A 26,196-nucleotide genomic window follows, 5' to 3' on the forward strand; every position below is an offset into this window, starting at 1 on the left:
AAAGAGGATTTTCAAATCATGTATTTTGCTGCATCACATATTTTTAACTCAGCTGCTATGAACTGCAAATGTCCTTTATGCTATTGTCCAAAGCACACATTATTGCACACATGTCCAAATCTAATATGCATTTTTCAAACTTGCCACATCATGCTTGCATTTTTTTACAGCGAGTATTCTGACTGTGAACATACGCAATAGTTCCCCACCTACTACATTCTACTCCTATCTAAAGCCACTACTTGTATTGACTGACCTTTAACTGAACCAAAAGATTTTGTTTGCTCAGATTGCAGAACCCTAATAGCCATCCATCCATCTCATCTATAATTCTGCAGCTTCATTGGAACAAAATTATAACATCAGGGACTTAAATATGGTTTATTTATAATGTAAAATCCAAAATTTTTACACTAAAATTCATGTGTGCTATTGCTCAGACATGCACAAGAGATTGAGGCTGATCCATAAATTATAACTGAAGTTATAAGGATAGGTTTGACTTAAATATCTGATTAACTGAATATTGACTCTTCTGTTGAATCTTTTGCAGAAAGAATATAGACAATGTATTTTTTTTTACACACAGCAATGCTTAATGTTGAAATTCATTACAGCAACAAAGATATGATCCAATTAGGTAGCATCTAACCAGTATAAAGAGAGAGTCAAAGCTCAAGGTCTGGCTAAAACCTAGCAAAAATATGTTTAGTAGTATATGAGCTTGTCTAAATGTGCATCATAGTACAAAAGACATTACAAACAAATAGTAAAAACAGAATGAAAACAAAAACAATTCTTGGCTTCCAGGTGGGAAATGAAGGTCACTGCATTTTAACAAACATTATAATGTTTCAACCTCCTCTGGATAAACAAGTTTAACTTGAACATGGTCGCTCAGTGCTTCATTCTCCCGGTACACATACACAGGAGAGCTCTGGGGTCGTGTGTAACCTTCGACCTCTTCCTTACTCTCACCTGCAAGGTCACAAAGAGAGGTCACACAGGGGTCATGTTCCTGCAAGGCTGTTGGATAGCGCAGAGCAGTTTTCTCAATCCGCACTGAACGCCGCACTGGGGTAAAGAAACGGATTTCGTGACCGTCTACTTGTCCTGATTCCACTCCCTGCTGACTCCTTTTCCCCCTTAAATTGTGCAAGAGAATACAAAGTAATCAGACATTACTACATTTATTGCAGAAAAGAGAGCAGAGAATCATCCTGACCTACTTATGGCCTAACAATCATACTTGGTGGAGCTGGACTTTTGGAAAATGTGTTCATTTCCTGTATTAAATGATTGTATTAGTAGGACTGGGTTGAATATATCATTTTCTCGAGTGTAATCAGTTCTCATTTTGATGAACCAATATTAATTTAGTCTATGCTGTTATCATGCTGATGTGGAGTTGTATTTTACAGACAAACACCCTATATAAATATCACAGTCTAATCATATTAAGGCTCATGTTTAAATGTTAGGTTTTTTTTAGACAAATATAAGCTGTTACCTTGTAAAAATTTCTTATAGTGAGCATACATTTGTAGATTAAAAGCTCAAATATAATTTCATGGGTTGTACAATGTTATGTTGATTATTTCAATTATTTTAAATGTGGAAAATTGTATTAAAGAATGAGGAGTTGTATTCAAAGTTTTACTGCTACTATAAAGAAGTAAATATGACTCAAAATATTTCAATTTATTATTATTTTGGTAACACTTAACAATAAGGTTCATTAGCTAACATTAGTTAATGTATTACCGTAACTAACACGAACTAACGATGAGCATTACAATTTGTTACAGTATTTATTGATCTTTGTTAATGTTAGTTCACAGTGCATTACCTAATGTTAACAAATACAACCTTTGTTTTTTAATAATATATTAGTAAATGTTGAAATTCATATTAACTAAGATTGATAAATGCTGAAGTAGTATTGTTCATTCTTAGTTCCTGTTAACTAAAGTAGTTGAACCTTAACTAAACTAATGAACCTTATTGTAAAGTCAAGTGTTACCATTATTTTATTTAAATACAAAAAAGAAACTGAATTTTACATCTATAACAGTCCTAACATTATGCTACTTATTCCAAAGAATATTTAGGCAACAGTGCACATGAGATCAAGGTTATTCAAATTCAAGTTGGAGTGTGTGTGTGTCGTACCCTGGGGTGGCTGTAATTTTATATTTGACGACAGACGAGTCTCCCCTCATTCCACATATGAGGGCCCCTACAGGTTTTGGAGTACACATGACGTCACCGACTTCCTGTTCGTCATGCATCCTAGTCTCTACCATTTCAGGCTCTTTTGGCATCGGAGACGTACCTGAATGATTTAAAACATAGTGATATATTTTTTTTTTTATTCATTTACATTTATGCATTTAGCAGACACTTATCCAAAGTGTTTACAATACTTTTTATTGCTAGCCTGGGTTTCCCCATGCTGCCTTTGCGCAGCGTGATTTTATTCACGCTGCTAGGATGATTCCATGGACCAGATATTAGATATTGTTCTAAGTAGTTTAGAACGCAAGTTTATTTTGAAAAAAAGAGCAGCTTTTGGCGTTAAACCGCTCTACATACGTCATCTGGTATAATTGAAACGATTAGCTATGAGCTACGTACAGGCCAGGGATGGAAATTAGCACCAGCCACATGCTGGTGATTTTGTGTTGTGGCTGGTAAACTCGCTTCACCTAGCAGCCACCGTCACTGGGTTGAAAGATTTCATTGAGGACAAATATTAATGCTACACCATACACAGTTATGACTGGAATAGCCAAATCCATTTTTGGTCCAGTCATTTTAAGCCAAAATGGGGGTCAACCTAGAACAAATTGCAACAGAAGCAAACTCAACTGATTTTGTATCCTCAATATGTCCTGAGTAAGGAAAAAAAAGCCAGATGGCAAAAAGCCAAAATGTCTTGTAGAATCTTGATGAAGATTCTACAAGACATTTTCACCTGGCTATACCCAATGTTTAGATATGTTGTGTTATTTATGCAAATTAGCACATACGTAATTAGATTATGCACTGTTTGACCATGTTAACAAACAATTTCAAAAAACTTGTAATACATTTTTTCACTCTTCCAAGCTTTAAAATGGCAGTGAATGGCCGTTTATGTTTTGAAGTCCATTAAAGTGCATCCATCCATAATAAAAGTGCTCCACACGGCTCCGGGGGTAAATAAAGGCCTTCTGAAGAGAAGCGATGCGTTTGTGTAAGAAAAATATCCAATTTAAAACTTTTTCAAATAACTAGCTTCCAGCTTGTATTATTGGCACTTCTTGCCTTCTTAAGATGAATTGTTTCTTGTATACCTCAACTGTATGTCGCTTTGAATAAAAGCGTTTGCTAAATGAATAAATGTAAATTATTTCTGAAGGACCATATGGCACTGAAGACTGGAGTAATGATTCTGAAAATTCAGCTTTGCCATCACAGGAATCAATTACAATTTAAAATATATTTGAATATTTTAAATATATTTTAAAGCAGTTATTTTAATTTGTAATAATATTACACAAAACACACTTGTACACTAATAATCCACACCTAATCCAAACCCAAGCAATTGCAAAAATATGTACTGTATGTGACTGTATGGCAGAAATATGGATTACTCATCCTCTTACTTTACCTTGAATCTGACTCTTTTTAAGGATCTCAAATACCACAGATCGTAGTTCATCCACTGGCTGTTGAGAAAACCCACATTAAGTGAAAACAAGTCTGTTACTCATGCACATGTGTCTCTTTGATTTGCTGTTACTGTAAGTTTTGGCCTAAGGAGTAACTGGTATTAGCTTATTTCAAAATACTAACAAAACTATGTCTTAAATTCGTAATTTCCCCCCTAAACGACTACCGTTAACCGATCATTTTTACCATTAACCGACAAGATTATGTTAAACTAGAATTAAATTAGAATTGTCAGTATTGTCAGACTGCGTGCACCCGTCCAAAGTACACCAGAGTTACCGCTACCTTCTTTCATTGAAAAATGTTATGCCACCGACTAGCTGTGAGCCTTACGCCGTTTCTGTTTCAGTTCTGCTTTAAATTAATTCGCTTTGGCATTTATATAGTTACTTTTATTTTTCATCCCTGTTCTGAATACTGTTAAAATCAAAAAAGATTTATTGTGGAGTTTGTAAACATTTCGCATTACTAACCCATATTTTACATCAATGCAATAATAAAATACAACTTGTACGCAAATTGTTTATTTTCTCTCAAAAAAACTATTTTATATGTACAGCATATTTTTTTAACCATGCAGCAAGCATTTTCAAAGAAATCTTGAAAATAATACTTTTTTAAAAATGTTTAACCGACAGTGTTAATCTGTCAAAATTCTTGCTGTCGGTTAATGCTTAAACAGTTCATTATGAGCATCCCAACTATGTCTATTTTTCGGTTGGTGGTTCAATCCCCGGTTCAACCTGACCAAGTGTCGAGGTGTCCATGAGCAAGACACCTAACCCGAGCTGCTCCCGACGAGCTGGATGGCGCCTTGCATGGCTGACACCGCCGTCGGTGTATGAATGAGTGAGTGAATGGGTGAATGTGAGGCAATATGTAAAGCGCTTTGGTGGCCATTGGGTCTTTGAAAGCGCTATATAAATGCAGTCCATTTATCATTTAATGGGCTTCTCAGATTATCAGACTAAAACAAAAAAAGCAACAAGCAAAAGAAAATACCGGTACTATCAATAAGAAAAAAAAAAGTGTGTATGTTTAAGAGACAAAGAGAGACTGACCTCTCTCACTACACGGATGGCCTCCTGGAACATGGGCAGGACCTCCAGGTTTCCTTCTCTTTCCATTAGTCTGGCCTGGCAGATCCAGTATTTAGCAAACTTCTGTGCCATTGGCACCCGAGACAGCACATCTCTGACCTTTTCCACCGGGAAACCCTGTCAGATAAAAGACACAAACAGCATTGGATCAGTTCTCAATATGCTTGTGAGCACTAAAAGTCCTCTCCCCTCCCTCTCATTTCAACGGGAGCGGACTTTTCACGAGAGATGATATCCCAAGCACTTGCTATGGTATTCTGCCATACAATATAGTTATCCATTTTACACGCTTAGAAAAGCGCAACGTTTTATTTTGTGTCACCGTCCTAGGTCGAGTTACACTACTCGTGTAACTGTATTTAAATAGGGAACACGTGGAGGTGTTTGGTCGCTTCTCTTCTGGGCCTGTATTGAATGAACAGGGCTGAGATAAGATCTAACAAAGTTTCGCCGCAAGACAGCGATTTAGTGCACGCACTGAGACGAGAGAGGTATGTATCAACTCGTCTTAGTTAAGGGAATAACAGTTTAATATGAAAAACCAGTAGAGTATCCCTTTAAAGGAAAGCATCATCTAATTAGATTCAAATTTGTATTCATTAAAGATGTTCCACATAAATACAGGAGTACAATGCAACTTGTACTGCATAGCTCAAGAAGACCATAAATTCTGAGCAGTGAGACTGTTGTACAAGAATGGTAAACATCATGGTCAATTTATGCCAGTAAATGGCAAATACATGTGATCTGTTCAACCAAGGCAGGACAAGGAAGCATTATGATAAGGTATTGTTATAACTGTATAACTCATATCATAACTGTATGCAGTCAAATGTTGGAATGACAATGGCTGGTCTAAAAAAATTACACTTTAACCCCTATCACACATACAATCTTTACTGGTAAACTAAATTACCAAAGATCATGTGTGAACAGTCCTTTTCAAAAATACTGGTAAATCGGTTCTGGCAATTTACAAACTACTTTACGGGAAGTTCTTACATTACCAGTGTGGTGGATTTTTAAAAGATAAGATTACCGGTAATTATGTTACTAACCATCAAAATCTGATTTTAGATTTTTATCTTATGATAAACTTTTATCACACTTCCCATTTTTATGTCTGATGGTGACTAACTTTTCATTCTAGATCTAACAATAAAACAACATAAATCTTACTTCCTTTTATTTAGGATGTAGCCATCAGACTTTCGATATGATCTAACCTTCTAACAAACTTTTGACTCAATGTAACCTTGGTCAATGGACTAAACGTTCCGTTCTTTGACTATTGTTTTTTGATGATACAGGATATTTTTGCTGATGTCACCAACAAAGGGAAATGAAGGGATGAAGCCAGACACATCTTCTAATCTGATGTGTCTGGCTTTATCCTATAAAGCTTGTTGTATTCTTCTTTTGGGTTGAGATTCTCTGAGAACTATTCGAGAACTCCCGGCCGTAATAAAGAACATTTAAAGGACAAGAAGTCTGTCAGTCATTTAAAATGCGAAGCAAGCAAACAAGTAAATTAGAATTATAGGATTAGACTCGGCTGAAGACTCGCTGGAGTATAGGATTAGACGGATGCTGTAGTAGATTGAAGACTCGCTGAAGTGTAAACTTAGCTAACGTCAATGTATAGGCGCGCTAGAGTATAATTATTAAAGGTACGTAGTTAGGTTTAGAAAAAAAAAAAAAATCTACAACACTAGTTAATCCAGTATTATGCTGTGTGTGAACGCAGGATGAAGATTACCGGTAAGAGTACAAAGTCAGAACGGCTGACGTAAGAAATCTCCTTTGGGACAATCGGAGTTCTTATGGAAGTAATTTTGGTAATTTTACGGTAATTTACCTGGATTGCTGTGTGAAAGCGCTTTTGGCCTAAAAGGGTTTAATGTGCTTTTTTTCACGTGGTAACGTAAACATTGCAGTTGGTCCATCTGACAATGGTGGAATTGAAAGTTCAAAATGTTTACCGTTTATTAATTACAACTAGACCCAGTCATTCCTCGTCTAGACAGTTATTATCCAGCACTTTTGAGGGTTACAATACAAAAAATGGCAGTGCTTCTCCAAAACTTTGTGGTCACGATAAAAAAAAAAAAAAATTAAAAGAGAAACTAAAAAGAGTCATTGTGAGGTTTGAATATTAAGATTAAGAAATCGCATTATTAATTATATATATATATATATATATATACTGTGTATATATATATATATATATATTAGGGCCGGGACTTTAACACGTTAATTAAGATTAATTAATTACAGACTTTAACACGTTAATTAATTACACAAATTATTTTAATCACACTTAGTTTTGCACCGCGGAACGTTTCTCACTAGATGAGTTTCGGCGGACCGATTATACTGGCGCACCAACTAGCGTTCATGACGAAGAAGCTGACGAGATCGCTTTGGTTGGCCGGTGGATGGGAAATTTTGTTATAAAAAGCGAATGGATGGAAGCGTCGATAAGAGCATGGTTGCGTGCAAGCTATGCAACAAGGAATTCGCTATTGCTATTAGTGTAGTGTAGCAATATGTATTAATGGCAAAAATTGCACTGGTCTGCTGGACTTGGTTGAACAAAAATAAACTATTTTGTTGCTTAAGCTTATGTATTCAGTCATTATTCAATAGTATACTAAAAATCCATGTGAAAAAAATTACTTCTCACTGTTCTCAGGTCAAATTTTTATGCAATTAAAATGCGATTAATTTCGATTAATTACAAAGCCTCTAATTAATTAGATTAATTTTTTTAATCGAGTCCCGGCCCTAATATATATATATTTAAAAACTGTTAATAAAAGGTAATCTAAAAATAAAATGATCATTTTCATTCAAATGTATTTATTTAATTTTCAAAAACTTGCACTTAGAATCCCGTTTTCAAACGTTTGCATTTTCAGGCCTCCAAAACGCTGTTGTCGTGTAAATGAACGGCCAAAACAGAAAAAGTTTTCCATTTTTAGTTGAAAACAGTGTCGTGTAAACGGCCCCTGAGGCTTTCCTCTTTGAGAGACTGTTCTCTTCTGGTCCCAGCACTTATTTCTGTTGTGTAACTTCAAGTGGTCAAGTGAACACTAAGGAAGGTATACTGTGTGCTAACTTCTGTGTGAGTAACCCTGAGTTTGTAGTTAGTGTTAACCTGTTGGAGTGTGTTAATGAAAGTAACCCCTTTTATTGTATTAATCTTTGTAGTGTTCAGATCTGCAAACTCACAAGAGGTGAAAAAGGTGACATGTTTACAAATTAAAGGTGCAGTATGTATATCAACTATGTGGAGCGTGATTTTGTACCAGTCAGAAGTCACTGCTGGCTGGTTCGAACAGCAATTCAGATTTCCATGGAAAAACATGCTTTGTTGCATCACCCCTTATAATGCCGATTAATTTAATTACTCATTTTAAAAAAGTAGAAACTCATATTATAATAATAATACCTGCTGTAATAATTTAATGCAGTCATCTAGTGACCGGTCCACAGCAAAGACAATGTTATGAACTTCATCTTCTTTCTCGATAGAAGCCCAGTATGGCTGAGGAATAGCAGAGACCGTCTTCCTCCTCACCAGACGGACAGGCATGGGAGGACGTTTATATGTGATGCCCCTCGATTCCCGCCACTCCTGGAGCTTACACCTGCACAGACAACACTTCTGTTAGGGTTTGACCCATACACACAAAAAAAACCCTATACTTAGGTCCCTACAGGGATCGTTCACCCAAAAAAGAAAACTCTGTTATCATTTACTCACCCTCATGTCGTTCCAAACACATACAGAAGCTTTAAACTGCCCCTACTATGGTTTTTCGAATATTCCCTTTCATGCAGTACTTTGCCGATATTTAGGAAACATGCTAAGTTCACATACTCGTTTCTCTGAAAAACAATGCTACAGTTAGTTAAACTTAAGTAAACTTACAGTCTCTGCTCCTGAGCTGCAGTCGGCTTCTTCCTTCCATCTACCGGGGCTGTTCGGACACCTTGAGTGCTGGGACAGAAACTGGATTTAGGGGTCTGAAATTGCACTGCAGGCTTGGCCTGGCTGGATCTCTTGGCGGGCCGCTGAAGCTCTTGGGGCGCAGTGCTTGTCTGTGGCAATACACAACTCTTGGTGTTTCGACTGAGGAGTTTGGTCGAAGCAGTGGCACTAATTGGTTTAACAGTAATATTCTGCTTATTTTTGATGATAGCTGATCCTTCACCATTTGCAGGTTTAGATAAAGTAGAGACACTTGTTCTTGTTACTCTGTTTGTGACAGAGCAATGCGATTTCGTTTTTGTGGCATCCACTTTTGTGATGATGCATGAAATATCCTTTCTCTGGTTCACGTCAAATCTGTTTGTCGCCGAATTCGATTTTCGGCTCATGGGTTTACTGATCTGAGAACTGCTGTTGTGAATCCCAAACTTGGGTACAGCACTTTGACTCCTGGTTTGCTGTGTTAGTTTTGCCTGGGGTTTAGAAACAATGTTTGTCTGAATTTTTGTCCCAGTTGTGCTCATTGGTCTTTGACTCTTCAAATTAGCAGTTGATGCTGTTTTGATGGCTGTTTCTGCTAATTTCTTAGCCAAAGGCCGTGTCGACTGAAGCTCCGTCTTGGTACGGGACGTTTGATCTGTGCGTCTGTGAGCAGAGATGCCATATCCAGACTTTGAAGGGCCACAGACTGAAACAAGACTTGATTTTCTTGACTTTTGAGTTGTATTTGAAGCTGGCTGTGCTTGATGGGCTTTGTGTTGGTCATTTTGAAGGCTTTGTGGACGAGTCCTATTTGCGGCATGGATTGATGCAGGAGTTTCCTCAGCTTTGTGTGGTTTCCTTGTATTTTGAAGAGAAGCAGTGCTATTGCGTTGTGTCTTTAAGATTAGTAAAGTATTACAGGAATTACTGGAAGACTGTGCTGGGGCTTTGGCTAGTGAATGGAGGCTGAGTCCTTTTTTTGTGGATGTGTTTTTATTAACCTCTGCCAATTTCTTCACTCTCTTCACTTCTTTTACATTTGTGCCATTGATGCCACAATTCTCCTTTGCATCACCTCTCTGAGAGAAATAAAGAGACATCAATTCATCAGTCTACACTTTCAACATAGAATACTGCAAAATTTCAATGTAATTCTAACTTACAATTTTGTCCTTTTGATTATTTTCAGCATGTTTTTTTGTAACAGGTTTGTCCTTGAGATATGGTCTTTGAGTAAAATAAAAAAACAAGTTTATTCAGAAGATAAACACAACATTATATGGTGATTATATAAATGGTGAAAATATTTCCATTTTTTATTTTTAAAATAATGAATTACAAATTCAACAATTGTTACAGACAGAAAGATCCTTTAAGACCACCTACTTTGGATTAGGTGCTTTCAGTCTTCCTTTTCCCACCAGATATTCTGCCAATTTCAGTTTGCGTTGCTCTGTAAATGAAAGGGAAATCCATTTAACATACCTGCATGCATTTAATACATTTTATAGATGTGCTAGTTTTGTGTTTCCCATATATTTTGTGTCTTGTATATTTTTAATCAAATAATGATATAAATCAAATCAATATTTCATGTCCATTTCATATCAAATATAGCCTATGTTTATTTGATAAGGACAATGTTGTCAGAAAAAATACAAAACATTTAGGATGATGCCCAGACACAGATAATAGAACTTTTGCCATTTTAGAAGTAAAAGTAGTTTCTTCATGAACTATTTGAATAATGTCCTAATAAGGAGGTTAGGCTTTGACATTTGATAGTCATGCATATAGTGGTATGCTATACTCCAACTACAACTAGTTTAAACAGCATTTTGCTAATCCTTTTATATAAAAGGATTAGCAAAATGCTGTTTAAAATAGTTGGAGTTTGATTTGCATGACGTTTATCTGCATGACTGTTTTAACAAACTAGTAAAGGCAAGCAAGAAGGACTAACGCTAATGATGGAAAATGTTAACCTGATACGGATACAGGAAGTATTATTAAGATTATTTTGTACCTTTATTAAGCTGTTTTCCAGAGGGAAAGATGAGGTGACACCACAAGTAATTACATTTAACGTTAGTCCCCTCATAAGGCAAAAGCTGTGCCTCTTTCAATCACGCGCGCACACAGTGCTACACATAATACACATAATAAACACATCGCTATGGTACTGCAGTGTTTTGAACATCAGCTCATTGGTTTTCACATCAATATTAGATGATTTTCCAAATTATATTCTTGACATAACTACCGGCAACTATAATTTAGCGGTATAAAACTAAACAAATGTGAATCGATAGGAACAATAAATATCCAACAGCGTACATGATGCATATTATGACTAGCCTGGTGTTAGCTTATAGGAGAGCGCTTTACCTATCTTAGATAGTTTAGATACGTCTCCCTCCGTCACTGTTTCCATTGCTTTATCCGATCATCCACAATAAATTTCGTATTTGTTTATAACTTTATAAACGAGTCTATTAGCACACAGACACGGTGTTGCTAACCCAACGTCCAACACATTCTCCACCAAACTGTCGCTTGAATTTGACGGGGGCACGCCCATCTCCTTTCCCATTGGTTCGTTCAAATATTTGGATACCGGCTATTGGTTCGTCAGTTTTGATGATTCATATGATTGGATGATTCGTCAAATCGGTACTTAACCGCTGCCATTTATGTTTGAGGGGCTGTTCTATTTCAAAACAATAATATACGGTAATATGTTTGCCTCTGCGTTGAGGTGACTAATTGTATTTAGGTATCTATATCCTCCTGGGACCCAAGAATAGACTTTTGTCCACTGTAGTGGACATTATATTTTAGTGAATTTCTCTGACATCATACATGTCACATGACACAACCTGGGTGTCCTGTAAAGAGCACATTCAGGACTTTTCAGAGATACCAAATGTTTGGAGGTTTCACCATGAAAACAACTTCTCCTTGGTCTTTAAAAATGTCTGACATTAATTTAGTGATCAAATGTAGCATTCTTATGGAAATATGATAATATAGTGTAATTATAATATAAATTGGACTACTTTTCAAATTGTATTTCATAAAACAACATCTCAGGAAAATGTTAAGGGGTTTAAAAAAAAAAAACTTTCTGTTACAGAACAGGGCATTGATTTCAAACGTGTCCACTGTAGAGGACATCAGGACTAAAATCATGTTTATCAGGCATTCTGGGAGACACAACAAGTGAATATGGAAATAAATTATACATCAATATTCCTATGAAATGTTAGATATTATTATTAAAATGTTGCCAATTATTACTCCAATTATTACCCTTTATTCTTTCATTAAATGTTGCTCCCAGAACACATTAATGTGCAAATTAGATACAGTGTATAGATACATTGCATTGAATGGGAATATTAACTTATGGCCATTCTACCCACATATTGCAAAAAGTAAAATGGTGTATCAATTCATTCCATTATTTCTTTCATAACATAGTTGAGAATAATCTTTATACAAATTTTGGTTGAAAAAATCCTGAAACCCCTAAATGTATTGGTGATTGAAAAAAAAATCCCATTGTTTTTGCCTATACATATAATTTCATGTCATTTTATTTTTTAAACAACTTAGTCCTGGCGTCCACTACAGAGGACATAGCATAACGTATGAATAAAATATTATTTTATATATATGTTTTTTTTACCATTTGTTTATTGTGCTCTAAACAGTGTGATGACATGGAAAAAAACTAAATTCAAAAAACTTGTTTTTTCTGGGTCTCAGGAGGATATGACATAAACCATGTGAAATCCTTTATAAAAAAGGTCAGATTTTCACACAAGATGCTTTTTTAGTTTGGAACATTTTGAAATCATACTGCATCATTCATCAGGGTTTTGCTCATGTATGTCAATATATAATTTGCAATGCTAATAGTACACCAGAATTAAAATAGAATTTTTCAAGTTTCTTACATCAATCTTAAATATTTTCGAATTGTCCCATCTCCCTTTTAAGCAGAGCGTGACTGGAGAGGAAACATTAGAAGTGCATTATAAGTTTTCAAGTGTCAATAACCAGTAAGCTTAATTATGAATTTTACTTAAGCAGATATTTTTGTCATGATCTTTCAGTTTATTCTCCAGTGCATCATATTGCATCTGTCACGGTTTATGCATCCAGCATTTTCAGTGTTTAAACACCTGGTTAGGTCTTCAAAAATGCAATACATAAATAAAACATGCTGAAATATATAGACTTGTGTCCGAAAGCTGAAAAATGCTGCCTTCTGAGGATACAATCTAAGGAATGAAGGCATCAAGAAACATACAAATCAATGTTAACTTCACTTCCCACACTTGCTTCATCTGAACAATTTTTGAAGGCAGCTGTATCTTTTTGCCTTTGATATCCCACAAACCTGTGCATTCCAGTTCCTGTGCAACAGTGGAGCAAAAATAAATAAATAATAATAACGATGGCATCTGAAAGTTGTGGTTGGTGGTCAGATTGTGAGTAAATGTTTTGACCAATGTGTCCCCCGGCCTTAGGGACAATTTGTTCTGCATGGGAGTTTTTTTGTTTGTTTTTTACACCACATGCAAGACAGACAAATACACAACATTAATAGCACATTAGGAAAACAAAATTTGAAATGACCTCTTCCTATTTAAATTAAGAAAACGTATGGCACATGGTATTGAAATCTATTTGTCTTGGCCCTATACAAAGATCCTGAGGGGAGGGTCTGAAATGCATCATAAAGATGTGTGAGATGTGTCAGATATGGTGTGACGCGCTTTCTTTATCACCTGCATATCAAACGAATCTGACAACCCAGGCAATTTTTACACCCAATACTTTATGGCAGTCATTTACAACCTTTGACAATGTCATCAATTCTGTTCAAATTAAATTTGGCTAATTTCCACAGACAATAAAGTCTTTGTTGACTCATCTTACACCGTCTATATCAGTATTCTCTGCTAAATTAAATTTATTATTATCGATAATAGTGCCTATAGGTACTTATAACTTTCGACCAATTCAATCGAATGATTATCGATAATCGTACACGGCACTACTGCCTGATTACAGATCAATACACATATCCTTGGTTTATTCAGAAGTAGACCATGAGTTACCTTCCTGTTCAAGTGCTAAAGTCATTTACTAATAGTGCAGCGAGGCAACAAGTCAGCTTCCTAATCTTTCAGACGCAGCCATAATATCTAAAAGATGTGCATCTGATTCAGGCTCAGGCCTTAGTTCTTCATTCAAAGCTGGCTTATCTTTCTCATGAACATCATCAACATTAGTCAGTACCAGTGTTAAGAGTAACACATTACAAGTAACTTGAGTTAGGTAATCAGATTACTTTTTCAAGTAACTATAAGTAACACATTACTTTTAAATTTACAACAAAATATCTGAGTTGCATTTTTTTTTTTAAATAAGTAACGGAAGTTACTTAGTTTTCCCCTTTATTGAGTGACACTTCTCCTGTCCACATGAGAGAAATCGGGAGTAAGTGCAGAGACATGATGGTTATTGTAGACTGAATGTGAGCAGGGATTTACTCTCACTTGCACAAAAACAGATTCAATATTCCTCAAAATGAATAAAAACAGTAAAATGCCAACTCAGAATATTGCGCAAACTTGCAATATGTTAAATTACACAAATGTACTTTTTTTTTATCTCACTTTAACTAATGTATTTTTTGCTGACATTCAATTATCCAATTCAATACTCATAAGCAAAAATGACTAGCTAAATATCACAATTTTTTTTTTTTTTTTTTTTTCATTGAATGTTGAACTTTCTTCTCGTATCCTATATTCTTCTACAATCTACAATGGCAGCACAGCTGAAAGGTTTGTTTGAGCTGCGTCCTCTACTCCGTACAGGTGTGTATTTGCATTTCATTCAGCCTGAGGCTTATTCATTACACTTTTGGTGTGAAAGGGACTTTCCATTAACTTTTTTTTTTGTTATTAAAAAATAAACAAGTAAGCCTAGTCCAGGTGAAAAAAATTAACAAAAAGTTATGTAACGCATCACTTCCCACTAAAAGTAACTATGCAACACAATTAGTTTTTTTTTTTTTTGAGGGAGTAATGCAATAGGCCTACTTTTAAAAGTAACTTTCCCCAACACCGGTCAGTACACCTGCTGATGACTTAATGCAGATTGCAGAACATCTGAATTGTTAAACAGCACTTTTGCTGTGCTTAACAGTGGAAGAGTCAGAGGGAAAGCTGGATGATTTACAGAATAAATCACACTTAACAATGGAAAAACAGGAAATGATTCATATAAAGTCATATAAAAGGACTACATCCCTTTAGTCCTTTTACACATTCTCATTTGAGGTTTATAAAATAGCACTGATTAGGAATACAAGAATATGAAACATATTACACTGATTAAATAAATAATTTAATAGCCAAACTCAGATCATCTAAAAGAAGACCTTTCCCAAACCACAAAATAACTTGGAAAAATACAGTATAAAAAGAATCAATAAGTTGTTACACCTTCAGTTTCCATTAAAGAAACAAAAATAATCTGTGTTAACTCGCAATGTATTTCATTACTAATTTGAGAAGGACAGGAAATAACTTGATTAACAGTTTGAACGAACAGGGAGTGTTTTCTTAAAAAAAATTTAAAAAAAAAGAAGAAAAAAAACTGAGCAGCTGTCAACAGCCAAAAATAGAAATACACAGTGCAGTTCTTGCACCCCTTTTTATCATAATCGAGAGATGCTACATAATTGAAGAGGCTTTTGTGTCCATGTGTCCAAGCAAGATATCTTCCATGTTCTCATCAGTTTCAAACATATTTGGTATGAAAGCAAAAGACTTGCACAGAGGCAAAAAAGGCAAAGAAACAGTACATTTTATGAAGTCACTTCCTGAACCTGCCATCTCCTAGTTTTAGGCATCTACAATTTGTAGTCTGTACCATGTCAACCAGCATATAAAACGCACAGCAATTTTAAGAAATCACACACAAAAATAATAATAATAAAAAAGAAAAAATCATTTAAAAAATATACAACCTCAACTGAATTCTAAATAAATACAGCAAAGAGTAAAATTCTTTTGGTTAGATTACCTCTGGTCCAATGGGAGCAACAGATACAGTTCGAGAGCTCGAATCACACAGAAACGTCTTGTGCAGAAAAGTGACTCCAATTACAGTTGTACTACAACGACAAATGCTTGTTCTCTTTGGAGTAAAAAAAAAAAAAGTCAATGCATTATTTTCAAAAGGACAATTTTACACATACACAAACACTGCATCACATTAACAAACCTCCACAGACAACCAGCAGAAATATCGGACATAGAAATGACATGTGGATGCCATGTGTATGAGATGCAGTGTATCTTAGTATTTCACTGTTTGGTGCATTTGACGACAGCATGCTTCACTTTTTTTGATCACTTGTCGCATGGGTTCACGTAAATCAATAGGGAATTATCGAACATGCAATTAGTATGTGAAGCTCAGCGTCTCCCTGAGTTGTTGCTTACGTGGGCTGCAACGGCCAAATCGGACTCATGCGTTGTCGTATATACAAACATACACTGGCACGTATATCTCTATCACAAACTCACTTTCATTTTCACTCTCACACACATATAGAATTTGGTACAAATATGACAGAGCTATGGACTAACACCAAATAAAAAGGGATCCACAGTTTCCCTCATTCGCGTTTCTGTGAGCAACCTCAATAGAAAAATGACAAAATAAACATCTTCATGTATATAGAAACGGCTCTTTTCGCACAGTCTATAAAACACCCCAGAGAGTCTGTCTGAAACAGGGGTCCTTTCTCAGTCCAGATACACTTTGGCTTCTCTGTGCCTTCGTCTTGCACAATGGGTTACACAAAGTCTTCTTTAGATGTCTCGGCAAACTATTGCTCTTCGTAGACCCACACTGGTATACTGTAATGGCTAGCGCTAAAACGGGTCTGGGAAAAAGTGCTAAATGTCCAATGGGTGTGTGGGATATCGGTGAATTGTGTGTGAGTGTGTCAAATGGCACTCTCGTTGTGTGTGCTGTGGTTGGCCTGGCACGTGGGTTGGCTGTTCTGTTCAATGAGGAGCGAGGTCGTCTCATCGGGGGCATCCGTGAGCGAGAGCATGTTTTCCGACGAGGGATCGGGAATGGATGATGTGCTGTTATTCACACGGCCGTGTCCGCTGTCTGGAGACTGGGGCGAGCTGTCCAGCCGAGACGCCATCAGACCGTTTTGATACTGAGAGCGTGTGATCTGGAAAACAGGAAGAGATGGAAAGGTATTGTGAGGGTTTTTTGGAATATCTTGTGGAATTTCTGGATGGATGAAGGAATAAACCATATTAGTGACGCACCGAAATTAATTAAACAAAACCAAAATGAAAGTTTTCATTGAGCTGAAAACAGAAACCGAAAATTAAGTTCAATGAAGCATACATAAACATCTGAATTGTACATTGGGCAGTTTTTATATCAACCTTTTTATTATTATATAACTATGTTGAAATATAAATATTTAAACGGTAGCTGTAGTAAGAACTTGTTTTCATTTTAAACTTAAGACAACAGGTTAAGCAAAAATTGTATCAATATATATAGCAAAATGCTTTATATATTTAGCCTCCCGAGAGTTATTTTTTCTAGTTGACTAGTTATGGTCATTGAATGGCTTTTAAATGTAATGTGTGTAAATACATAATGTAAATACGTGACATTGTTTACACGCTGTTCTGTTGATTGAGCGATGATACATTTCAGTATGTTCTACTATATCTTTCACTTGTTTATTTCGTGCTATAACTAGTAGTAAAGATGATCGGTTCACGTGCCGTTTGTATTTTGCTATAAAAATGACAGAATTAAAAGATGAGATTTTGCTTCATATCAAAAGTAACAAAGCTTATTGCGGTTTTTGTATGGTAGGTGCGCTACAAATAAAGTTTAGTGAAGTTTTGCTCACGCATCAACTGAAAACAGCATAGACTAAATGAAGATAGAATAAAGTCGGCTTCTAGAACAAGAAAATAATTTAGGGCGGGGCTTGATTTTGTCAATGGGGAATTGATTGGATGGTTGAATCGTTGTGGTTTTCTATAGGTGGGTCCTTTGTGAGTGACAGGTTGTCCCCGCCCTCGCACCAGTAAACGTAGAGTATTGAAGAAATTTTGCTGCAAGAAGGGAAGGGGAAGTTATTTTGATTAAATATAACGATGAATATAACGATGGCACATGAATAAAAAAATAAATATGTGCACGGATAAATTATTTACAATTAAAAACGCAAATATTTCCTTTCATTGATTTTAAAATGAGAAATCAATATCGTCAACTCAGCCCTAGTGTCCACCCGACACACATGTAGCAGACATGTTTACCTGTTGTAGTTTATCCACATTGTGCACATGAAACATACGCTGGCACAGCCAAAACGTGCAATTGTAGAAGCGCTAATTAAATGTCACCGTTTTGGATTTCGGCCTTCCATAACGGTTTTGACCATTTCTGGTGCATCACTAACACCATATCTTTACCTTCACAAACTGTAGGTCTGCCAGAGCTCGGACATTGAAGTCTGGTGTGTACTGTGGCAATGGAGCGCTGCTGAGCTGCGTGTTGCTGCCACCAACAGACTGAGGTTCAGGGTGATCCGAGTAGTTTAGAGACGCAGATCGGTTGAGTCCGCTGATGTGAGAGGGCGAGCGGAATTCTGAAACACACACATGGAATGTTGAAAAGGTGTGAGAGAGGAGGGCGAGTAAATGATAACAGACGGGCCTACACGATGATGATATACAGTGTGTATAGGAGTTACAGTGCAAAAAATATAATAAATAAAAAATAAACCAAAAAACTAAATAATACTTTTATCAGCAAGGACGCATTCATTGATCAACTGGACTTTGTTTATTAAGCATGCAGGGCAACCACCCAGTAGAGCATTACAATAATCTAGCCTTGAGTTCATGAACAGTTAGAACTGAAAAGTTCATACGATATCAATACAAACATTTTTCTATTTCCCAAGATTATGAAAGGGATTTTACAACCAGAACCCTACCTTTTAATTGCAAATTTGAACATTTTTAAAAAGAGATAGTAAAAGGCAACAGAGAGAGATGGTAAATGAAGTAAATGAAGATGAATACCACATGCCCTTTAGCCTTGTAAATGTCCTCCATTTCCAACAAGTTAATAAGCCAAAAAAACTGGACGGTAGAAAATGAGTGTTCTCATCTGCTCACAGTTTTGTCCTTGGGAAAGTGCTGACACTCTGGATGCACTTTCGTGTGTTTTTTAAAAGGTCAACAGTTCATGCTTTTACCATGATAAGAAAAAACTTCCCTGCTGATTCATTCTGTACACATTTTTTAAGTGAAAGACCATATCAAATTTAAATTTGGTTAGAATCAAGATCCCCTTCCTATCGAACTCTTTTACCTTGCAGTCATAATAGCAAGCAAAAGGTATTAAAATGCCCATACAATCAATGCATCAGCACATTTCCACATCTGCAATGCATTATTAATTGAGAGAGAGAGAGAGAGAGAGAGAGAGAGAGAGAGAGAGAGAGAGAGAGAGAGAGAGAGAGAGAGAGAGAGAGAGAGAGAGAGAGAGAGAGAGAGAGAGAGAGAGAGAGAGAGAGAGAATGCCATGCAAACACATTCATCATCACTACAAGGTGGTAGTAGAGAGGTTCAGAGAAGAGAGTTAAAGGAGTAGTTCACCCAAAAATGAATACAGGGCACATAAAATACACTCACCTAAAGGATTATTAGGAACACCATACTAATACTGTGTTTGACCCCCTTTCGCCTTCAGAACTGCCTTAATTCTACGTGGCATTGATTCAACAAGGTGCTGAAAGCATTCTTTAGAAATGTTGGCCCATTTTGATAGGATAGCATCTTGCAGTTGATGGAGATTTGTGGGATGCACATCCAGGGCACGAAGCTCCCGTTCCACCACATCCCAAAGATGCTCTATTGGGTTGAGATCTGGTGACTGTGGGGGCCATTTTAGTACAGTGAACTCATTGTCATGTTCAAGAAACCAATTTGAAATGATTCGAGCTTTGTGACATGGTGCATTATCCTGCTGGAAGTAGCCATCAGAGGATGGGTACATGGTTGCCATAAAGGGATGGACATGGTCAGAAACAATGCTCAGGTAGGCCGTTGCATTTAAACGATGCCCAATTGGCACTAAGGGGCCTAAAGTGTGCCAAGAAAACATCCCCCACACCATTACACCACAGTGGTAACAAGGCATGATGGATCCATGTTCTCATTCTGTTTACGCCAAATTCTGACTCTACCATCTGAATGTCTCAACAGAAATCGAGACTCATCAGACCAGGCAACATTCGTCTTCAACTGTCCAATTTTGGTGAGCTCTTGCAAATTGTAGCCTCTTTTTCCTATTTGTAGTGGAGATGAGTGGTACCCGGTGGGGTCTTCTGCTGTTGTAGCCCATCCGCCTCAAGGTTGTGCGTGTTGTGGCTTCACAAATGCTTTGCTGCATACCTCGGTTGTAACAAGTGGTTATTTCAGTCAAAGTTGCTCTTCTATCAGCTTGAATCAGTCGGCCCATTCTCCTCTGACCTCTAGCATCAACAAGGCATTTTCGCCCACAGGACTGCCGCATACTGGATGTTTTTCCCTTTTCACACCATTCTTTGTAAACCCTAGAAATGGTTGTGCGTGAAAATCTCAGTAACTGAGCAGATTGTGAAATACTCAGACCGGCCCGTCTGGCACCAACAACCATGCCACGTTCAAAATTCTTTCCCATTCTGACATTCAGTTTGGAGTTCAGGAGATTGTCTTGACCAGGACCACACCCCTAAATGCATTGAAGCAACTGCCATGTGATTGGTTGATTAGATAATTACATTAATGAGAAATTGAACAGGTGTTCCTAATAAACCTTTAGGTGAGTGTATAAGACAATGCAGGAACTCATGGTCGTTCAAAGTTCGGGGTTTTACGAAAGAAAGCTATTCAGCAAGGATGCATTTAATAGATCAAAAGTAACAGTAAAGGCATTTATAATGTTACAAATGATTTTGATATCAAATAAATGCTGTTCTTTTCAACTTTCTGTTCCTCAAAGAATCCTGAAAAAAATTTATTATGGTTTCCACACAACTGTCTTGAGCAGCAAATCAGCACATTAGAATGATTTCTGAAGGATCATGTGACACTGAAGACTGGAGGAATGATGCTGAAAATTCAGCTTTACCATCACAGGAACTAATAACATTGTAAACTAAAAAATAACATTAAAAAAATAATCCTACCAACCCCAAATTTTTTAAAGCTAGCGTACATATTTAGAGTTGTTGTTGTAATGTGTGTAAGTGTGTAAGAATGAATACATTATGATGTTAAGAAACACCAGACAAAAGGATAAAGGTATGCAGATGGATATCACACAGATAAAGGCAAGCTCCACTCAGATATCACCACCTACTGGCACAGTCTAAGTACAGCAACCCACAGTTGGATAGTTCACCCAAAAGAAAAAAATGATTTCATAATTTTATCATTTCAAAATTATGTCATTATTTATTCCCTCTCATTGTCCTGTGTGAAATTATTATTTCTTCTATCAAACAAAAAATAAGCCATCCTGAGGAATGTCAAGCCCCAAAAAGACATATTAAAGCACCATTACAGCATCCACATTTTGAGCCTTACATTATTATTACAAAAAAGACACAAATTTAATTTGATATTCACTGAAAATGCTTGCACATATTCATTATATGGACCGTTTTTATGGTGCTTTTTGTGGCTTGAAAGTGTCTACTTGTACATTTATAGAAAAGAGCTGCTTTTCTGCTAAATATCTTGGCATATCTTATCTTGTGTCCCACAAAGAAACAAATTCATACAGGCTTGGAACATGTGGGTGAGAACTGATCTGATCAAATCTACGATAAATCTAAGTGATACGTTATTGGTGCCTGTAAACAAAAAACCTATCTACTTTACTATTCTTCTGCAAAAACAATCACTGTTAATCAGTCTGACCCTTCCCTGTCAGTGGTTAGAGCCCCGACATGCCGGCAGTTACCTGGGAAACGAGAGAAGAGAGAGCATCTCTTAAGAGACAGGTGACGAGGACGAGACACACTCACTGGGAGCGAGAGAGAGAAAGACAGATTGATGGGACATGTAAGACAGGGTTGAGGGAAGAGGGAAGTCCAGGTAGAGGGAAAACACAAGAAGACACGCACTACCGTTCAAAAGATTGGGGTCAGTGAGATGTTTTTTAAGTAATTAATACTTTTATTACAGCAAGGACGCTTTAAATAGATCAAAAATGACAGTAAAGCCATGTATAATGGTACAAAAGATTTCTATTTCAAATAAATGCTGTTCAACTTTCTATCCATCAAAGAATCCTGAAAAAGATTAGAGAGATTTCACTCTTAGAAAAAAAGGTTCAATGGGATTCTAAATAGAGCCCACATGTTCTTGGCTCAATTTTAAAGAACACTTTATGCCAAAAACGTTCTAAATAAGGAAATACTTTCATGATTAATTCATACAATTTAAACCAAATTAAAAACAATTAAAACCAAATTAATTCAAATTAAATGTATAAAGTGGTCTCCTGATGTGAACCCCTAAAAGGGTCTATCTATGGAGACCTGACAGAAACACTTTAAGGTTCTACAAAGCACCCTTTCTTCTAAGAGTTAATTATTTTTTAATTTATTCCTATGGTTTATTTCCATATTATGAATTATGGTATAATTATGGTATAATTTTAAATCCTATATGTGGGCTTTAATTTTTTTAACCATTTTTGATCAAATAAAGCAGCCTTGGGTGAGCATTGGAATTTCCTTTCAAAAACATTAAAAAAATTGTATGAATCCCAAACCTTTGAACGATAGTGTACATTCATGAGCACAGATAGAAAAACACCAGCATGACCTCTATTATAAATAAAGTGTTAATAGACCCAAAAATGTATATTTATTTACTCGCCCTGATGACAATCCAAAAAGGACTTACTTTCTTTTGTGGAACGCAAAAGGAGATCATGTGCGGAACATTCACGCTGCTCTTTGTGTGAGGGAAAAAACTGAAATTGAAGTCATTAATAAATCCCTATAAAGCCTCCTCTCCATCACAGCTCTCAAATCTCATTCGCACAGATATAATTATGCACATGAAGATGCATTACATCATGCTGGTTGTTGAACAGGTGGAATATAAGAAGAAACCTCGACTATATGCAAGCTACGGCAGAGCCAGTGACTTCAACTTTGGTCTGTTCCTCACACAAAGCTATCGTATGGACTCAAAATGCTTATACGGTGGAAGTTGTATGAAATACTTTTATGATGCTTTTTCTGTCCTTTTTGGAGCTTCCCATTTTCTTACATGACAAAGGGCAACATCCACATTCAGCCAACAATCTCCTTTTGTACACCACTGAAAATCATACAGGTTTGGAATGACGGTGAGTGACGGTAAATTATGACAATTTTCATTTATGGGTGAACTAACACTTTAAATGAACTAAGAGGAAGCAGATGGCCACTAGAGGGCGATGATCTACAGCTTTTTCAGAGCTCAACAAGTAAAGATGGGTGGCCTGGAAAGTCCCAGTATCCCACTTGAGATAATTATAATTATGAGTGATTAGTGGCAAAGCCAATTGTTGCTTTAAAGTATTTTCCCATCTGTTGTTGAACCCTTTCATAATGTGGCCTTTACCATAATGCACACACAGATGCACAAACAAGACCACCTACTGTTCATCCATGCACAAATCCGAAAGGATAGTCTGTAGGATATGATCTTTAAACAGACTATCCTGACGTCGAGTCACTTAATATATGATCCCACAGCTTTGAAGGGGTCAGTAACACAATATGTAGTATGTTTGTGCATGTTGGTAAATCAAATATTAGAGGTTTAGACTGTCCTATCGATTCCTATTTTGAAGTTGTTGATAAAAAGAAGTATGAAAAGAGTCTTGGTTTGCATGCATTTCTGATGTATGTTTTACTTTGTGTGTGTTTGACTCACCTAGTGTTGGAGCGCTGAGAGCCATGACTCCATAGAAAGAGAAAGGTCCAGTCTCAAACTTCATGTTTTCATTCCCAGCCTCCACCTCCACACGGCCCTGTAAACAATAAAGGAAGATGATTCTGGGTGGGTTTTTTAAAACAACCACTGCAACAACAAAAATAATAATAATAATAATAAAATTGTAATTTGATATCAGAAAGTGCATAAATTGTAGGTTTAAGCAAAGTAAAAACACAATTATTCTGAAATATTATTACAATTTAAAATAACTGTTTTCTTATTTAAATGTATTTGAACATGTAATTTATTCCTGTGATGTCAAAGGTGAATTTTCAGCATCATTACTCCAGTCTTCAGTGTCACATGATCCTTCAGAAATCGTTCTAATATGATGATTTGCTGCTCAAGAAACATTTCTTATTATTATCAATGTTGAAAACTGCTGTGCTGCTAAATTATTTGAGGAAAACATGATCATTTTTTATCAGGATTCTTTGATGAATAGACCGTTTAAAAGAGCAGGATTTATTTGAAATAGAATGTCTTAAATATCTTTACTGTAACTTTTGATTAAATTAATGCGTCTTTGCTGAATAAAAGCATACATTTTTTCAAAACTAAATTTACTGACCCCAAACTTCTGAATGGTAGTGTAAATTCTGATGAAAATCTGCTCAGTTAAAAAAAAAAAATTATTGCTGAAACAAGCACAGTACTCTTTTCAAAATTTTGACAAGCTCGAAAAATGGACAAAAAAGGTATTGTACAAAAAAGTAGTACAAATAGCCACATGACAGCTTCATGCGAGAAAGTCAAATTAAAGTTACTAATCACTGAAAATCATGTCTTCGATTGAAGGTCTGCTGATGAAAGTATGCTTTCATTGCATTGAAATCAGAAGCATGAACATTTTTCAAAACATCTTCTCTTTGTGTTGTATGGAAAAAAGGGTTTGAGTGTGTGAATAAATGATAGATTTTTCATTTTTAGGTGAACTAAACCTTTGAATGAATTGGAGACATAGTGGAGATGAGATCATACCACAAGACTAGTTTCCCAGAAGCACCACCACATAGGTGGACAGACACATAAATGAACAACTAGCTTTAGACCGAGAAGGCCCTGAGTGGATTAAAACGATAGGAGTGAGTGAATGTGAGCTCTGGTCAAGAGGAATGTGAGAACTGTAGCACAGTAAATCCACTGAGACAACAATGATGCTCTGAGAGAGGGGGCCGAATACCACGAGTGACGGATGTCCACATAATGAGGTGCACAATGCAGTGACACACACACACACACACACACACACACCGCTGCGAACATCAAGGTAGTTAGATTGTTTGCAGGGAGGGATTGCAGCAGCTGCATGAATCCCGTTTTTCTGGAAAGATCAGATCAATCACGTTTCACAAATATGCAAACTGACAGAGAAAGACCTCCAGGACAAAAAGTACAGACACACAAACATCAGAAATGGAGAGGAGAGATCTTTAAATAGGTCGTCCTGACTGTCATTGTGCCACTTAATAGGCAAATCCACGACTGTGAGAAGGGTGTAAATATATGTGTATACCCTTCATATGTGTATGAAGGGTGTGGTAAATATAAAGGTAAAAGTTCACATTTGTCCTTTATAAACACGCATAACAAGCAAATCCCGCCTTAGGATGTCAACAACAAACAATCTCGCATATCCAGTTCTTACAAATACAGTTAAACACCAACTTAGCTAAATCAGGACCATCAAAGACTTCAACTGTTTTTACTAAAGCCAATATTTAAATTAATAAATAATAGTGAAAATAATAACAATAAAACAATTAATTTCTTTTGTTTCTAAATAAAACACATTTTTGAGTTCATTTAAAAAATAAAAATACAAAAATATTGAGACTTATCGTTATTTAAGTCCAGCCAATTCTTGTCATTTTAATTATTATTAATAATACTAATATTATTTTAAAATAAAGCCAATTGTTTTTTAATAAATAGTAGTAAATCATAAATAATAAATATTGAGATTTTAATATATGATAAAAATAATAATAATAATACAAAACATTGACTTCTATTGTTTTTTAAAGAAGCTAATTCTTGCATTTTAATAATAATAAATTATAATACTACTACTACTAATAATAATAATAATACAAACACATTTATTTGTTTTTAAATGAAGCCAAATATTGTATTTTTATATTGCAAACTTTTGTCAGATTTAGCCAACTCATTTGAATATTTTTACCTTATACACACAGTGAGCCTTTAATGGCAGGCAGATGGGCTGTATGAATAATAGAGGTGTTGAGAAGAG

At 36.0% G+C, this 26,196-nt stretch overlaps 2 protein-coding genes across 3 annotated transcripts in view; both read right to left on the reverse strand.

Moving 5' to 3' along the window:
• Positions 1 to 362: 362 nt before the first annotated feature.
• ckap2l (cytoskeleton associated protein 2-like) lies at positions 363 to 11,355 on the reverse strand. Its single transcript, XM_056254706.1, has 9 exons — positions 11,188 to 11,355; positions 10,186 to 10,252; positions 9,963 to 10,026; positions 8,758 to 9,878; positions 8,275 to 8,473; positions 4,782 to 4,937; positions 3,659 to 3,716; positions 2,173 to 2,335; positions 363 to 1,145 (listed from the first exon to the last, which is right to left on the reverse strand). The coding sequence occupies exons 1-9, from the start codon at positions 11,231 to 11,233 to the stop codon at positions 845 to 847; spliced, it is 2,175 nt and encodes a 724-aa protein (XP_056110681.1). The 5' UTR covers positions 11,234 to 11,355; the 3' UTR covers positions 363 to 844.
• Positions 11,356 to 15,206: 3,851 nt separating this feature from the next.
• Positions 15,207 to 26,196, reverse strand: part of LOC130088087 (metal transporter CNNM4) — a 38,549-nt gene continuing 27,559 nt past the window's right edge. The window contains exons 5-8 of one of the 2 annotated variants that reach the window (XM_056254704.1): positions 23,877 to 23,973; positions 21,904 to 21,966; positions 18,357 to 18,532; positions 15,207 to 17,080 (exon numbers count right to left, since the gene is read on the reverse strand). In XM_056254704.1, the coding sequence (XP_056110679.1) occupies positions 16,841 to 17,080; positions 18,357 to 18,532; positions 21,904 to 21,966; positions 23,877 to 23,973 (576 nt within the window). In that variant the 3' untranslated portion in view covers positions 15,207 to 16,840. The remainder of the gene's footprint in view (positions 17,081 to 18,356; positions 18,533 to 21,903; positions 21,967 to 23,876; positions 23,974 to 26,196) is intronic. The other variant, XM_056254705.1, reaches the window with a different exon arrangement.

Source organism: Rhinichthys klamathensis, unplaced genomic scaffold (assembly GCF_029890125.1).
Source record: "Rhinichthys klamathensis goyatoka isolate OS25496 unplaced genomic scaffold, OSU_Roscu_1.1 h1tg000114l_1, whole genome shotgun sequence".
In the NCBI taxonomy this organism is placed as follows: domain Eukaryota; kingdom Metazoa; phylum Chordata; class Actinopteri; order Cypriniformes; family Leuciscidae; genus Rhinichthys; species Rhinichthys klamathensis.